Source organism: Pleurodeles waltl, chromosome 10 (assembly GCF_031143425.1).
Source record: "Pleurodeles waltl isolate 20211129_DDA chromosome 10, aPleWal1.hap1.20221129, whole genome shotgun sequence".
Taxonomy (NCBI): Eukaryota; Metazoa; Chordata; class Amphibia; order Caudata; family Salamandridae; genus Pleurodeles; species Pleurodeles waltl.
The window spans coordinates 177277407-177294998 of record NC_090449.1 but is presented as its reverse complement, the minus strand read 5'-3'; the positions used below and the strand labels follow the sequence as shown (position 1 = coordinate 177294998).

The window sequence follows — 17592 nt, the reverse complement described above, 5'->3', positions numbered from 1 at the left end:
ATGCCCATGCGGTGTGGAAGATTTCCCCCCCGCCCCCAGCCCCCCTCCCGTGACTGTCGGAATCTTGCAGCTGGGACTTGGTGGTCAGCTCCAGTGGAGGCCACCCGGCCTATGTGGATCTGTGGCTGGCCACCCTCCCCTGGGGCTGGAAAGACAAAGCGCTGTGTGGTGTGGGTCAAATACTGCATCGTCAGTCTCCTCATACTAGCCTTTTGCAGCCTTATACCGGGTCTCTGGCCCGACTAAGACACAACGCATTACTCTGCAGGCAAAGCATTGATGACGAAGACTGGGTTGGGTGCGGCTGAGGAACGACGACCGGCCTAGGCCTGGGAACTATAACCACCACTGAAATGTTGTAAGGTGTGGCATGTCTGACTATTTGGGACCACATCCTGCTTGCCTACCTTACAACTCAACATCGTATCTCCTATAGTGAAAAATTACTGGATAGATAAGAGCATAATAGCACAGAACGGATGTCTCAGTAGCGCAATGTGCTTTACATAACAGCCGCCACACTTCTATATATAAGCACACAACAGTCACAACGTTGGGAACAACAACACCTCCTAGACACACCAAAGCCCACCCACTTGAACCTTCTAACATTGCACATACATAGTGGAATTGAGTCTATGTGCAAGATATCGTTCCAGGTGTGAATTGGCGTATTCATGTGCACCTGGACTTTACTTCCCCAAACCAAAAGTCAGCTACACACCTGAGGATCAGCCCTCCAACTAGAATCGCTTACTAACCCACCAGCGCGGTCTACGACCCTTTCAGACACCTCTCCTCTGTATTCAACCTTACATGGATGTGCAATCTTCACTGCTCCTGTCGGCAAGAGTCACACTACATAAAGTCTTACTAACCACTTAACTGCTAATAGGTGCCTCACATCACACAACTGATACAACCCCAAATCCACTGCTGACTGTACATTATTACAGTGGTCTCTCCCTCTGTTCGCTCTAACTCACTTTTGGGACACCACAGGGGATCGTAACCCCATTGAACAACCATGGATCACGGTCATTAACCATGGTCTGTGTCCTCACCAGTGGCGTAGCGTGGGGGGTGCACGGGGGGCCGGCCGCACCGGGCGCAACATCTTGGAAGAGACTAAATCCACGGGTTAGGGGGCGCAAATTACTTGCCTTGCCCCGGGTTAGGGGGCGCAAATTACTTGCCTTGCCCCGGGTGCTGACAACCCACGCTACGCCACTGGTCCTCACCAGTGGCCTCTTCCACCTCTAACACTGACAACACACTGATGGCGCTCCCACCTCAGTCCATGTCCATAGAAAACAAACTTGACTCTGTACTGACCGCTACTGAACGGTCCAGAACATCCCTGGAAGCTAAGATCGACAGTGTGGCATCAGATCTTACATTAATGCACGCGGATCACCGGAAACTAGTTGATGGTTGCCCTAGTAGAACAAACCTTCTCGGATCTCCAACCACAAACTAGTAACAGGGCCCCCTCTTTACAATCATTACAAGCCTGCATAAAACTACTGGAGCACAGAGCTGAAGATGCAGAAGAGAGGTCCAGAAGAAATAATATCTGAGTGGTGGGGCTGCCAGGGAGGGCGAGAAGCAAGGCAATACATGGACCGCTGGCTCCGTGACCTTCTCCCCCCACAGACACTGTCACAGTACTTCTCAATAGAGTGAACACACCAGGTTCCATCCAAGAGAACCCCCACCCGGATCTGGCCCCGTTCAATGGTACTAAAATTACTGCACTTTTGAGATAGGGGTTCAATAGTACGTGATACCAGAAAACATCCAGAGGTAAAAATGGACAATGTTCTTCCCAGACAATACCATAATGGTCCAGAAGCAGCGCAACTCATTTAAGGCAGTAAAAAAGAGACTCAGTGAGCTAGACCCAAAATATTCCCTTTTTTTCCAGCACGCCTTCGCTTGGTTGCAGGAGGTGCTGTGCACTTCTTTGACTCTGTGGAGCGCACCAGGCAATGGGCAGGAACACACAGCCTGTGCACCATCAGATCCTCACAATCAGGTGAACTGATGGCCAGAGAAAGGATCAGCAGCAGCGACAGGTGGGAACCAACTCAATGTTTATAAGTCAACACCAAACCCGGAGGAGATCATTATGAAACGCCAGCAGGTACTGCAACAAGCTGCCACCATTACAGATAAAACGCGCCTAGCTGGCCCAGAGGTCGACCCGATCTTCCAGTGATGAAACCTCAGTATCGACTTGGCCTTCCTGTACAGAATTGGGGGACCCACCAGAGGTTAGCCCACAGACAGCTGATAATATTATCTAATTTGTTATTTGTTCTGTAATACTAACTGAATGTCCGCATAATGCAGCGCACAATAATTCTATGTGTAACTCTGTTTACTTAACGGACATGTGTCTAATGTTCTGAATACACACTAGTTACCCTGGCATCACCACCAGGACTGTGCAACTAGATGATGCCCCTGCCTACCTCTCAACATTGTACACTCTGATATATTAATGCTTTTTACTGTCTGCAACTAGAGGTCTTGTAGCACTGAATGTTGTTGCCTCCACACCTTTTACATAATAACCAAGTAGAACAAACACACACCTGTTACTCACTGGTTTGGGTGGGCGCTCGGTTGGTGCACTACTTACATGGTATTAATTGCTTTGGTTTTAGCTGTTTTGATACATGTTTTTTATGATACACATGCTGAACACATTCTTTGCTCCCCTTCCAATCCCCCTTGTACCTCATCATTGCACATCAACATAGGATCACCACTACATCCCACGGTACACCCTTTCTATACTTACCAAAACCATCATGGCGTCCATTAAAGTCTTGACATGGAATGTCCGTGGGATCCATACCCTCAAACAAAGGTATGCTATTTATTGCTATCTTTGGAGGTATGCTATAAACATTGCCATCCTGTAGGAATCCGACCTGACTCGCCAAGAAGCCACTAGGTTACAGAGACGCTGGCGCAGCCAGATCTACGCCACTGATTTTTCCTTGTATTCCTGTGGGACGCTTCAATGGTTTAAACCAGGCACTCCCTTCACGTCAGACAAAGTGGTCATTGATCCAGAGGGACGATATGTATTTGTCAACGGCAGGATGGACTGCTGTCACATCCTACTGGGTAGCGTCTATGTCCCCAACGCGGAACAAGGGACATTTCTACACTCACTTTCTCATGTCCTTTCGCGCTGGCGTGGTGTTCCTGTGCCTCATAGGAGGTGATTTCAACAGCGTGCTCTACACAACACTAGACCGTTCATATCCCCATTACCTAGTACCACTGCCTCCCTCCAATGCCCAAGTGCTAAATACTTGAGCTTCACAACTGGGACTTAGTATACATCTGGCGTCACCACATGAGACTGGCAGTGTCTACTCCTAGTACTCAGCACCACATTTCCTGCACGTGAGGACTGATAAGCTGTTGGGCACATGGGGTATCAGTCCCAGTATCGCACACAGACTACCTAGGCCGTACTCACTCTGACCACAACCCCTGTATCTGTAAATTACCAGAGAAACGCACCCTCCCCCATTCCAATTTAGCATCTGCAACTGGCAGCCTTAGAAGTCCCACCCTTCTGTGAGTCAGTTGCCATCGCGATTACTGGCTATTTTGAACTTAACAAAGATAATGTAGGAGTGTAGAATTTAATCAAATATCTACTTGTCGATGGGACAGGTTGCTTCATAAATCTACTCGTCCTGTAGAAACAATCTACATGTCCCTTTGGTGACATGTAGTGTGGTGACAAATTATGGGAGTAATCATTATTTAAGAGGTCTGATAACAGCGTCTCTGATTATGTAAGGGTTAACACTATAGTAGGGTTTGAATACTGGCAATTTTCTTATTTTGCCACCTATCTGTAGAGCTACATAAAGGGACTGAAGGTAGCGGTCAGCAATAGTTTCAGTGTTGGAATGCCCTTTTGAGTCAGGGCAAACCGACTAACTTGTATGTTTTAAAGGTTTTCACCATCTCTTCTCTAATCTTTTCTGAGAAAGTTTGGAAATTTACTCCCGACAAGGTTCAGAAGTAAAACTTCTTCCAGGGTTGGGTAGAAAGTGGTTGGACAGAAAGTAAAACCTCAACAGATTTTCGCATGAGCAAATATTTTCTAGGGCTACGATTTCCTAGTCTACTTCTGTAAATCATTGTGAGTTCATGAGGTATGTAAATATGCACTAACGTAAAGACAAAAACCATGGGTGCACTTTTGTGACTTTCCTTAAAAATTGACCAGTTTTGTTCCGTACTATGATCTACTATAGCAATGTGGGCTTTTTGAGACCAAAAATATTTTTGCTTTTTGCCAATGTTTGTGAAAAGAGTGAGGGCCCAGCAGCTTCCACAACAATAAAGCTTTACAAAAACCATGTCAAAACAAGACACACATTGACAAAATCAAAGGACTGACCACCAATGCAAGATCTATTGGCTTTGCAAAGGCTTGTTTATTTCCATGTTTCCCATAATCTTGTTGAAACAGACAAGCTAACTTTCCATTATAAATATATTTTTTTAATGTCACCATACATCAATACATTTTACTAAATAATGCTTCAAAGAAATGTTACATAAATTTCACAGCTTAGTTAAACTTTTTTTTTTTTTTTTTAAGAACATTTTCTTTTGAAAGCAAGGAATGGACAATGTTGCTGGCAACGTTCTGCAAATATTTGCATTTAATCAGAGAGCATTTCTCATGGCGTCATATTGGTAAACATAACAAATGGTGTACACATTTTTTTTTTACTGGAACCAGTCAGTAGGGCAGTCGGAGCTTCCACCATTTATTTAGAACGCTCACCTTAATAATAAATGCTTTGCATTAATGAACCATAAATACAAGTTTGAATAGCATTCACATATGGACACAAATATGACCTCAACTGCAGACAATTCCTTTCCCTGTTCAATAATGTAGAACTGCAATTTGGCAGACAAAGAGTTTGTGCTGAGGGGGTTGGGCCTACATGTCCCAAGGACAAAATAAATCTAGAAAATTGTTGTCCTTGACCCTAAACAATATGTCCCGGGCATCGGAATATAGGAATTCCACACCCCTGTATGGCAACCCGCTCGATCCACAGAATGGGATGCATTTAAGGTTACACTTGGAGGACACTGCATGGGGGTTAATTGGGACACAAGGGAACAGTTAGACACTGAAATTTTGTGCATCGAAAGAAAGATGATGCACCTGGAGAACGAGACAGTAGCTAATCCCTCGAAGAACCAAAAACTGGCTGAAGTGCAAGGGGAACTTCAAAGGGTTGCGAAATGGCTCACTGCCCTGCAGCTTGCAGACACTGCTACATTACTGCCGGCCTGGAACCAAGATAGCATATTCAGGCTGTTCCACCCCTGCATTCGGCCTCCCCAGCCCCAACCAACCTTTTTATTGGTAGCGCATCAATGCTACAGGCGTAGCCTTTAGCATATCAAATCGTCACACCCTAAACCTCACCCTTGGCACTTCAGGGTATGCAGCATGGGAGTTGCTTCAACACTACATCGGAACTAGCCTCAGGGGTGGCAATGGGAATATTGATAGTGGGTGAATTGTATAGGGACGGCACACTTTTATCCTCTGACTCATTAGAGGAGGAAACGGGTCTCCTCCTTACCACCACCCCCAGACAATTCTTACTGCATGCCTCCCTCTTTGGAGCACAACAGCAACAATGGGGAGAGATATCCAGTGTACCTCCTATGCACCTAACTATACAATAGCCCAATGTCATGGGCCCGGGACATCACTTGGTATGTTGTCTGGCTGACACATGATGCCATTGATCGCAACTTTGCATGAGAAATGGGAGTTGAACCTTAATCGTCCTCGCTCTGACAAACAAAGGTCTACTGTACTAGAGAGCCCCATTTATATACCACGGAATGCACGATTTAGATTAATAGAATTATATATTGTACACAGTGCCTACCTCACCCCATATAACATAAATAGATACTTCCACTGGTAGAATGCTGCCGGCCACACTGTGAGCTGGTTAATGCAGATATAGTACATACGCTTTGGGCCTGTCCATGGTTTCGGACGTATTGGGATGGGGTGATGCGCCACCTAACTCACTATACAGATAGAGTAATCTCTAACGCATGGGAGGTGTGCATATTGGGGCTCTACCAAAGAAGCAAAAAACACAAAGTCACATCCTGCTTTATTGATTTGGGATTGATCTTAACCAAGCGACTGATCACACGGAGATGGAAGTCGTCTGACCCTCCTCACCTAACAGTCTTATTCTGTTTATTCATAAATTGGGCACAGGTCAGAAGCGTGGCGCTACACAAGGAAGATGTCATGGGCTTACGTAGGCACCCAATAGCTAACAGATAAGATGCTATTTTGGCAGACCTCCACTCCGATATACCTGATGCATCCGCACAACGTGACTCGCAGCTGTCCTCTGCTGACACAGCCCTGTAGGGGACACTAGCTTTTACTACTCTTTCAAATGCTGTTTTTCGATACCCAGTGGAACTACCTACACTACATCTTATTTGCCTTCTGTTACATGGTGATATGTTGATACATATCTCTTTAACAATGTGGGTGGAATTGCAGTGAAGGGGAAATTAGTGAGTTAGTTAATAATGCTTTTATTCCTTTCCAGATTTTGGATAGTTTGTTTGAAATATTTCTCTTATATGGGCAATACACGGTACATTGTTGCTACGAAAGGACAACATACACCATACCTCCACCAACTTTTATGTATTAAACTGCTGTACTGCAGACTGTACACATATTATGCTCCTTAACTCCTAGCAGTTGTCATCAAGCGAGTGTTGATTTTCTGAATGCTGTATTATGCCTCTGCATTACTTTATGAACCTCACAAATCACTTTGTAGTATATATGCTCACCACTGCATGATATATGTATATAAAGGTATACAGTCTGTGGTATGTCCTGAATGACACATCTAAGACTTTACGTAAATTTTCAAAACTAAAAGTAACAGTAAACAGATTTAAACAAAAAATGGATGGTAGTTATATTTGTTATGGAGTGGAAGGCATAGTAGGTATGTAGTTTAGTTAGGTATGACAAGTTATGCGTGTTAAGTATAACAGGCTGGGTATAAAGGTAGGTATTAATGGCAGGGTTCCTATGAGTGGTAATAAGGTAGTTATGATAGGTTGCTATGGTATGCTATGTATAGTATGTTAAGTATGGTGGTTGAGTTTGGGATGTAGGGTTGGAAATCATAGCCTTAAGTTGGTAGTTAGGCATACAAGGTACGTTATAGTTATAGTTATAGTTAGGAAAAATAAGTTATATAGAAATGGTATGTAGGTTTCTACCATGTGGCAGTAAGATAGGTATGATAGGTGAGGGGTGGTAAGTAAGTATGTAGATTGAAATAGCATACTACATATGTTAAGTTAAGTATGATAAGTTAGGTACAGGCTATAGACTACATTTGGTAAAATGGGTATGGCTGGTAAAGGAGGTAAAGTATGGTTGAAATGCTAGGAAGGTATGGTATATTGTAAGTATATATGATCATTAAGATAGGCTGGTATTGTAGGTAAGTCAAAAAGTACATATGCTAAAGATTAAGTAAGTATGTTAGGTTCATTATTATAGGTAGATTAGGTATGTTTAAGTAGGTATGGTAGGTTAGTAGTGGTTAGGTCAATTATAGTAGGTCAATTGGAATAGTACACATCTATATAGCCATTGCAGGCATGATAGGCAGATAGGGTAAATCATTTATGGTACAACACAGCATTTGTGTACTTTTAAAACGTTTTCTACACCTTACAAATCATGATGTTACTAAGAAGCAGAAAACACGCTGTTATACTTTCAACAAAGAGACTATGATTTTGTTGCAACTTTAAGAAAGTCTATCTATGTACACATCTATCCTTTGTGAGCAAAAAAAAAGACTAGGGGCCTGAATTAGATCTTGGCGGTAATGGTCCCTCCATCGATTTTTCAACTGAAAATCTTTCCGCCTGTCAGATTTAGATGTTGGGGGTCCCACATATGACCGCCTGCATTCGCCCAGCCATCTCTGCCAAGAAACATTGCCCGCGCTGACGGCACCATAAGAAAAAGCGGTTGACGGCAGGACTCCAGTCACCTCTCCCGCCTTGAAGATTTGGATTTGCTTTACTGCCCAGCCAAACGTGGTGGTGCAACCATATTTGAGTTGCAGGTTGGGGGGTTAAGAGGGGGGGGAATGAGGCAAAACTGTACCTCCCCTCCCCCCCCCCCCGATTCCACTTCCGTTTTTGACTGTACAAGCCCTGCCATTACTGCCGCCAATGACCCATGGAGAAAACATGATTTTATGAAGGACATGGGCATCCAAAGAGAAGGTAGTAAAGCGATAAATCACCAAATAATATGTCATTATGCTAGGAAAATGAATACATCAAAGAATACACATCAGGATACAATTCCAACCTACACATCATGTGTCCTCCTCAGTTTAACAGAAGAAACACTTGACGAAACCATCCCTCAACTCAAAATGTCATACCACAGACTGTATACCTTTATACCTCGTACGACACTGCCTACACAGCTGAAACATCTAAATGTGGTCGGTGGGAACGCACCAGCCTGATGGCTAGGTAAGGCTCTCTGTCACGTCGGTCAGCCGCTCAGCCCCAACACATCTAAATATCGCGGGTGGAACACCGTCGACTTGACAGTGTTTTCGGGTCTGCTGCCAACGCAGCTTAGCGTTAGCATCATCAAGATCTAAATCAGTCCCTAAATCCAACAAAGTTATAATGATAGCAAAGTAAAACAAATTATTGCTCAAGAGCGAACAGCGGATAGCTCTGTGCCATCATTTTATGAAGGACATGGGCATCCAAAGAGAAGGTAGTAAAGCGATAAATCACCAAATAATAAGTCATTATGCTAGGAAAATGAATACATCAAAGAATACACACCAGGATACAATTCCAACCTACACATCATGTGTCCTCCTCAGTTTAACAGAAGAAACACTTGACGAAACCATCCCTCAACTCAAAATGTCATGGTTTTCACAGAAATCACATTCAAGCAATTTCAAATCATTAAAAACACAGGTAAACCTATGGCTAAAGAGTGCTAACCCAAACTCTTCGGCTCTGCGTTTTTTATGCTTCTTTTTCATGTACTGATGACAAGAGCTCTCACAACTAAAGATGTTTGTAGTAAAATCTAAAAAGGTATTACATCTAGACATGAAAAGGTTCAACTCTCACTTCACCTCAAAAAAGAAATCACAAGAGCCATACAACTTGTAAATTATTCCTATTCAGCACTCAAAGTTCACTTACAACATACCTCTCTCACATATTTTGAGCTTGTTCCACTTAAATTCCATATGAAATACTTCCAAGCCAGTGCAATAAACACTGTCTGTGTTTACTGACTTCTTATTATCACCTCATTGTTCCGTGGTTATTTGTGTTTCTTGTGACTGAATTTTCTCCTTGTATTCTGATTTCAAGGCTTACTACTTGCACAGAGCACTGATGCCATCTGTGGGTAAGACGTGCCCCATGAAAAGAAACATAGGTACATAAATAATGTACCAAATTTCCTAAAATCAGTGCAAATGTGCTGCTATTTTTCTGAAAACTTGGTTCAGATTGATAAAGGAAGGGTAAAGCCAATCTTAACTAAAGAAGCAGGAATATGAAATATATCCCAAGAAGGGTGGGTATACTATTATTTTTAATTAACTCTGGACAAAAGTATGCTTCTGCGGTTTTGCTTCCTTGGAATTTCGGGACATTACTAAGCATAGCATCAGCACTTTCTGGGTACGTTATGTAGTTTAGCTTTTAAACTGCCAACAAGTGTTTCCTGAAACTATGGTTGTTATGCTAGTTTCCCATTCTGACCAGTGTGTGGTATACTGGGCCATTATTACATCTCTCTACGCTTCAGTGCCCATAACTGTCAACAATGGGAGCACTTAGCAACGGGTTAAATGACAAAGGACCATGCCAACAATTCCTTATAACGTATGGTGACATCACCCTTCCCATAAACTGTTAAAATCCTTGGCATGCATGTGTTATTTCTCTGACCTAGTCGAGGCAGCAATGAGACATACAGGGTCAAAGGCAAGCATAACTTAACAAGAAATAGAAGTGGTAACTGGTTTGTGAACTGTTTATGCAGTGTGACAAAGTGCTCTTTAATGAGGTACGTCTTGAACTCTTTCCTAAATTGTAGGAGTCCTGACGGATACATGGATGGTGAGCCACATTCTGGGTGCATAAATGGAAAATGACTGTTTCCTTGTGGTTATTTTCTTACACTTCTTAGTTTGCAGTTTGACAGTGTCCTGGCTGAAGTTGTGGCGAGAACCACCATAAGGGGTGAGCTGCAAGATAGGTTGGGCCACTGGCCCTGATAGCTTTGTAAATGATGCAGCTGGTTTTGATGCGGGCTGGCAGTGGGAGCCAATGGAGTTCCATCAAGATAGGGGTGATGTGATCATGATTCTTCAGCAGCATGCAAAATTGCCTGAAGGGGTGCCAGTGTGAACTATGAGGCCACAGAGTGGGATGTAACTACCATCCAGATGTGAGAGTACGAGGGCTTGAACTGCAGTTCTGAAGTCGTTTTCATTAAGAAATGGTTTCACTTTGTTACAAGAAAGAATTGATGCTATGCAGATTTTTTTTTGGCAAAGCATTCCTTGAGGGTGAGGTGACTAGGCATTTGGTGAAAGTTGGGATTCAAAGTCATCAAGGTTCAAGTTATTGAGCCAGGGTTGAACAGTTTCTTGTTCTTGGCAAGTAAAAGGAGTGTCATCTTGGTTGGGCTGAGCTTCAGGCAGGGGCTGGACATCCAGGTCTAGAAGATGGGCAGATAGTTTTTGAGGAATGGGATGTTCCAAGCAGTAGAAGTCTACAAGCAGAGTTGTGTATCATAACAATATTGGTAAATATTAATACTGTTACTTGTGAGTAGAGCACCAAGAGGCTCCTTGTAGAGTTAGAAAATGACATGGTACACTATGGAACCCTTAGGGACTCTGCCACTGACTGGAATCTTTTTACACCTTGTGAAGTCCATGTGAACAAATTGTTGGTTGGAAAGTTAGGAGGAGAACCAGAAAAAGATATTGCCAGTGAATTCTATTCGATACTTGAGGAGGGAGTGCAGCCAAATCGCTATATTCATGCAACATGAAAAGAATTCGTACAAGAAAATTGAATAGGTGGTATTTCACCAAATGCTACTGAAAGCAATGTTTGGAGGATTCAACTTGTGCTGGAAGGGCTGTGGAGCAAGGGGCAATGTGGTTCACATGTGGTTGCCTTGGGACCATGTACAAGGGTATTAGGGAGACATAGTGGTAGGCATCCGCGACATTACATAAGTACAGCTTCCTCTGGAGTCCAGTTTTTTGTTACCGGGAGACCTAAGTGGCAATTATATTTACCCTCTTACGACTCCAATGGGCAAATTAATTACACACTTACTTAGGACTGCTAGACTAGTCACTGTACAGCTCTAGGAGCAATAGATGCACCCTCCCCCTATATACAATGAAAAGTTATCAACCTTAAATAATGACAAGACCCAACATTTGAAAAAATGTGGCTGGCATTTAAAATCTTTGGAGAGGGAAGGGTTACTAAGGGGGTGGGGGTAACTCATATGTTGGATGATATACGAAGCTCAGACGTGCTACAGATGTTCATGTGAAAGCAGACAGCAACTAGGTTTTACAATAACAATCTCTGTAATAATAGAGTATGTATGATATGATATGTTAATGTCAAGAATGTAAAAACAGTGAATGAGATGTTCTGATTACTCAGCAATGATGTATTATGGCAACAGTGAAAGGTCATTGTGATAAAAAGTTAAACCAAGTTGATAAAAAAAGAAAATCAATCAGGAATTTGTAAACGCGCACTACTCACCCGTGAGGGTCTCAAGGCGCTGAAAAGAACTTGGGTGAGAGAGTTGCATTAGAAATGGTTATGACCCACTTTTTTGTATAAGGTAGCATACAGAATTCAAAGATTCTCTCCACTAGTCGGTTAACAGTTGTTTGAAAACGAATATCAGGGAGTACCCCATCTCAACCTGTGTGTTGAAATAAATCACACCTGTATCCATAACCATAGCTGCTGCCAGACGAACACAAGATTTGTTAAGTTGGACAGGTCAGTTGCATGTAAGCCACCAATGCGTCCTTACAGTCACATCACTGGTAGAACTTTGTGTGTGTGATGGTGAAGGTCACCAAAAAAAAAAGACTACCTATACAGTGTAATAAACATAAATACACGAACAGGAGAATGAAAAGACACTTCGAAAGGCAGGCAACTGCACCCAGATGACACTGATGTGATATCAGTATTAAAGTAACACTTAGCAGAGAATCATGAAAAATGAATTACAAAATCACATGATATAACTCAAGTCATTGCAAGCATGACACATTAGTATGTTTTCCCCTCGGTCAGTTGCGATCCAATACAAAAACCACCTGTATATCTGACCAAAAAAAAGCTATGATTCATATAGAAAAGTAGCACAGCTTACAACCTAACAGCGCCCTAAAATTAAAGATTGAGTATATACTGTCCCATAAAGTACAGTCTCAACTTCCAGGTGCTTGTCGGCAGTCGTCCAAGAAGACATGTAGTTCACAATACACAATGAGGCCTTGGTCCACTGCTCTAAGTTTGGTGATCCAATTGATTTCAAGTTTACGAAGTGCCCGAATTCTGTCTCCTCCCCGTGGATGTTCCGGTGCCACACAAATGGCATGAAATTTCAACTTGAATAGGTCAACAATTTTGTGGGTTTAATGTGCTGAGAAGCTTGATACCAGACTTCCCAGTCTTCAGTGAAGCCATCATGAAGCTGTGGAGTTCGTAAAGACAAACTCCCAGCCCATGTACTAAATATGGCCACAGTGCACTTACAATATCTAAGAATGGACTTAGACACTGAAGGGGCATATTGCTCATGCAGCAATGCCCTCACCTGTGGTATAGCGCACCCTGCCTTAGGGCTGTAAGGCCTGCTAGAGGGTGACTTACTTATGCCACAGGCATTGGTTTGTGGACGTGGCACCCTGGGAGGGATACCCTGGGGACTTTACCTTTTTCTCCCCACTACCACAGACAATCTGCAATGGCAGTGTGCATGTGTTTGGTGAGGGGTCCCTTAGGGTGTCACAATACATGCTGCAGCACTTAGGGACCCTCCATGACCACAGACCCATTGGTACCACTGGTACCTTTTACAAGAGACTGAGTTTGGGCGAGGGGTGTGCCAAATGTGGAAACAAAGGTATAGTTTAGGGAAAGAACACTGGTGCTGGGGCCTGGATATCAGGATCCCAGTACACTCTCAGTCAAGTCAGCATCAATATCAGGCAAAAAGTGGGAGGGTATAACCATGCCAAAATGGGCACTTTTCTACATTCAAGCAGAGATTAAGGAAAATCTGACCAAATGTATGGTTTCTCCATCCAACCCATATAAAGGTTTACAAACGAAGGAGAGAATTTGGAGCCCATGGCCACGCCTTGGCACTGGCGGTACCACGTACCATTGTGTAAGAACACATTATTCTCTAATACAAAGGAGATTGTGTCAATCAGCACATTAGTATGTTCAAAAAGAGTTGCATCCCTGGAAGAGATAAAGTATTGCACTGCTTCTATGCCCCCCTCTAGTGGAATGGAAATTGTACAGGGAAACTATGACCACAGTGACGAAGCAACACTCCTCCGTCCAAATGAAATTCACTAACTGTGTAAGAATGTCAGTCATGTCCCGTACAAAAGAAGGTAAAATGCTAACATAGGGTTATAGAAAAATGTCTATATATTCAGATAGATGTTCCGGGAATGAATCATTCGCCTATTTTTCCCAAGTAGAATATCTATTTATTTTTTAAACAGTGCCATACATTTTAAGGAACTGGTGCTGCTTTAAAAATAATCTATTTGGGGATGCAAACATGGATAGTGGTCTGCAGCATCTTTCTTGCGGGCCACCATCCCTTTATTTGTAGTCAATCAAAGGGGGTCACAAAAAGCAACTGTCTAAATAATATTCATTCAGAAAGTTGTTCTGCCATCTGTGTGATTGTTGTTTTTGTCACGCTATAAGTACATTGTTCGCTTAGCAAATTCCGAACCCATTCCCACACAGTGGGTGCACGATCTGCCACCATTATTTGTGAACATAGTCTTAGTGCATTGGTCCTCACGTCTTTGTCTAGCACCTGATACATCCTTAAGGTGCAACAAGAGACGGACTCCAGTAGACAACCCAAACGTGAACTTTTTTACAAATCAGTTTAACACATGAAGTGTTTATCATCATGTAAAAATACCTGTTCGTAAAGAAAATAATGGATAGGCAGAAATTCGAACTAAAAATTTTAAACGAAGGGTATACAATAGTAGGTTAGCCCAATAAAAAGGTTTGATAATAAAAATCTCTACCTAAAAAATATTCGTCTATTTACATTGTACAGACAGAATGTAAATAAAAAAAATCAAAATGGACAATGGGAAGAATATTATGCACACAACCACAAGACCAGAACGAGGCAACAAGCAAAGTAGTTACAAAGGACTTATAAAGTCAAGTTTGTTCATTCTGGAGAAAAAAAAAAAATCAAGGTTTTCAATACATTCTGTAATCAGTATTCAAGCTGCCACAGGTGCCCATGCGGTAAATGCTTCCTTTCCCAGACCACACCCGTCTGGAACAATAGGCAAATTGATACAGGAGAAGTGCCAAACCGTGAAACACACGTTTAACCTTGCAATAACACCATTAATCTAGCACAAGAAAATTATGTGTTTCACCTTTGATGATCTTTGTTTTGCGAGTCTGTAGATTGACCGCAAGACTAATTAGAAAGGCGTTTAAGAACAATACATATCAGACCACTGGACCACTAATTGCTTCACCTATTCCGAAAAACGATCTGCCCTTGGCTTATATTGGAAGATTGGACTGTTTTCTTTAGACTGAACAACTGTTAAAAAAAAAAAAAAAAACACTCGGAAATGTCACTGCAAGGTACAACTGATTGGTTTCGCAGTTTAAACCCTATCACGCAGGGCGTGTTATCACTATAAACAGACGTTCTACACTATCAAGCAGCTGCCTGGAACTTTCCATTGATAAATACTTTTGCTGCCTTTTGACAGGATAACGCTTCCAAAAACTGCCTAAATAGTGCCCTAACAAAAATACGTCTATAGACGACTCTGCATATTATTGAGTAGACCAGATCAATAAGTTAAGCAATCAAGATGTTCGCACATACCGAACCTAAAGCTTAAAGTAGTTATGCAATGCTCCAAATGTGTAGAACATCATTCTAAAAGAAATTACTCTTAGATCTGCCAGTATCAATAGAAAAAACGAACCTTTACTAAAAGGCACAAAATGAACGCCTTTTTCGCACCGTAACGTCTGTTTACAGCTATGTAAGGTCATAAGGGTAATTCGAGTTGTATGCCTTAAAATTAAGTTTGTTAATTAAGTGAGCTGGCTTCTGACTCAAACCGTAAGAATTCTTCATAGGAAAACAAACAGACAACAATCTCGGCACGATTCGCTTTCACACGCAGCCTGCAGGACTTAAGTTCTGGTATGCCCTCACTTAGGGCCCTGAAGGCCAAGGCTGTCCACACACACAGCGTGCAGTGCACTGCTATTCACTCTCAGCGATGCAAGTGTTGTATGACCAGAGAGCCCAGATTTACACACAGGGCCGGAGTAGTGGCGTAGCAAGGCAGTCGGGGCCCAGTGGAAACATGGAAAACGGGCCCTCTTGCTTTCCAGTAATGAAGCAAAATTCCGTCATAACTGTGGTGAGTTGGACCCTTCACATCTCCGTGCTCCGGTGCCAGTACACCTCGTCCACAATTGATAGCTAGTCCCCTAAGCCGGGGCCAGAGTCACTCCAAGCCTAGTAATTGAAACTGATGGAAAACAAGCACTACCTGGTTATGTCCACTCAGTCACCCACACACTGCAGAGATAACCCTGCATATACACATAAATCGCAGTATTTGACTATCCAGAATCACCTACGTGCCTCAGGGCCATTGGATGTGAACATGTAACATGCAATACACAACTCACGTAATGTAAAAACACACATAAGAACACTGAACCACCCGTGGTACCAGAACTATCCATAATCGCCACGTACTGTTGGGCAAGCACCTGATCGTAGAGACTCGCAGCCTGCATTGCCTGGCCATTCACAGTCATCCACGTGCAACAGTGTTGGTGCCAGCCTTAGCTTACAGCACATGTGGCACACTAACTCGTCACCATCAGGAAAGCCAAGGATATTCACATTCGCTCACCTGTCCATCTAGTCACGCGCTCGTTACAAACTCAATACATCTGGTTATACACAAACTGTAATGCCGGTCCATTCTTTGCCTGTCGCATGCTGCGGTGCCTTGTTGTCCATTGATAAACATCGTCAGTGGTGATGCACATTCAGAACCTGAAGACCCTAGGTATCCACACTCAAAACTTTCAGCAACTGAAAATCCTGACACCCACATAGTGGATGGTTAGAACCGTGATCTAAACAGTCACTGACAATCTCCTGGGCTAACGCACTACTTCTGTGTCACATGTGAATAGGCTTCAATGCGAAGCTGGGAGGCAAGGGTGTGTTTTCCCACTCACACCGGCCGGATATCGGTACACGCAATGCCAGAGTGCACGTACAGCCTATCATGCGAGTCATCCTACCACCCCAAATTCACTTTTAAGCACCTGCATAGACAGCCTGCCGAGCATGGCCATCCAGCTCACTCCCTGGCAGTGATCCCTTCCACCCCGCAAGCGTTGGCTAACTCCGTGCTTACTTTGTAGGTGTTCTCGGTAATCCTGTTCACCTCCTCGGGGTCCCGGGACATGGTTGCAGCTGGAGATGTAGTCCTATGGTGAGTTTCTTTGGGGTGCACCTGTAGGGAAAGTACAATATTCGGGTGATGTCGCCTGCGGGGCCGGTATCAGATCCACACATAAGCTCCTTGGTGACGGGAACACGGCTCTGTTTTCCCGGAGTGCAGAGGTAGAGTCAGCACTCGGTGTCGCTTCCCTCCCTGCCCCTTGCCGCTTTCGTGCGCAGCCTCTACTCGGCCCCTCCCGTCGCCTCTCGGCTCCGCACCCACACCGACTCTCACCGGCTCCAACTGTCAAAACTTGCCGAACCAGCAGCTCTGGCGGGCAGGGGCGGAGCCTGCAGACGTCAGCGCAGCGCCGCCCCGCCCCGCACGCGCACCTGTGCGGAGGGAGACGTGTGCGCCTGGAAAAAACTAGGAACGCCTTACGTCATAGGTCGTTGGTGTTAGGTGGAATAGATGCTGCGCCTCTTGCCGGTGCGCCGTCGATCCGTGGTCTTCGCTGTCTGCGAGTCCCGCTCTACCGCCCATTTCTGCAGTCAACGTCCAGTGTCTCGCCCGCACCTGCTACTGTCTGCCGCTTTCGCATAGGTATCCACGGGCGTTGCCCGCGGGACGGGAGTTGACACACGTAGACTTGGTG

General features: G+C 43.7%; 1 protein-coding gene across 1 annotated transcript in view; it reads right to left on the bottom strand.

Moving 5' to 3' along the window:
* BAIAP2L1 (BAR/IMD domain containing adaptor protein 2 like 1) overlaps positions 1-17298 on the bottom strand; it is a 517223-nt gene extending 499925 nt beyond the window's left edge. The window contains exon 1 of the mRNA XM_069210135.1: positions 16911-17298. Within this exon, the coding sequence (XP_069066236.1) occupies positions 16911-16961 (51 nt within the window). The 5' untranslated portion in view covers positions 16962-17298. The remainder of the gene's footprint in view (positions 1-16910) is intronic.
* Between the last annotated feature and the right edge of the window lie 294 nt (positions 17299-17592).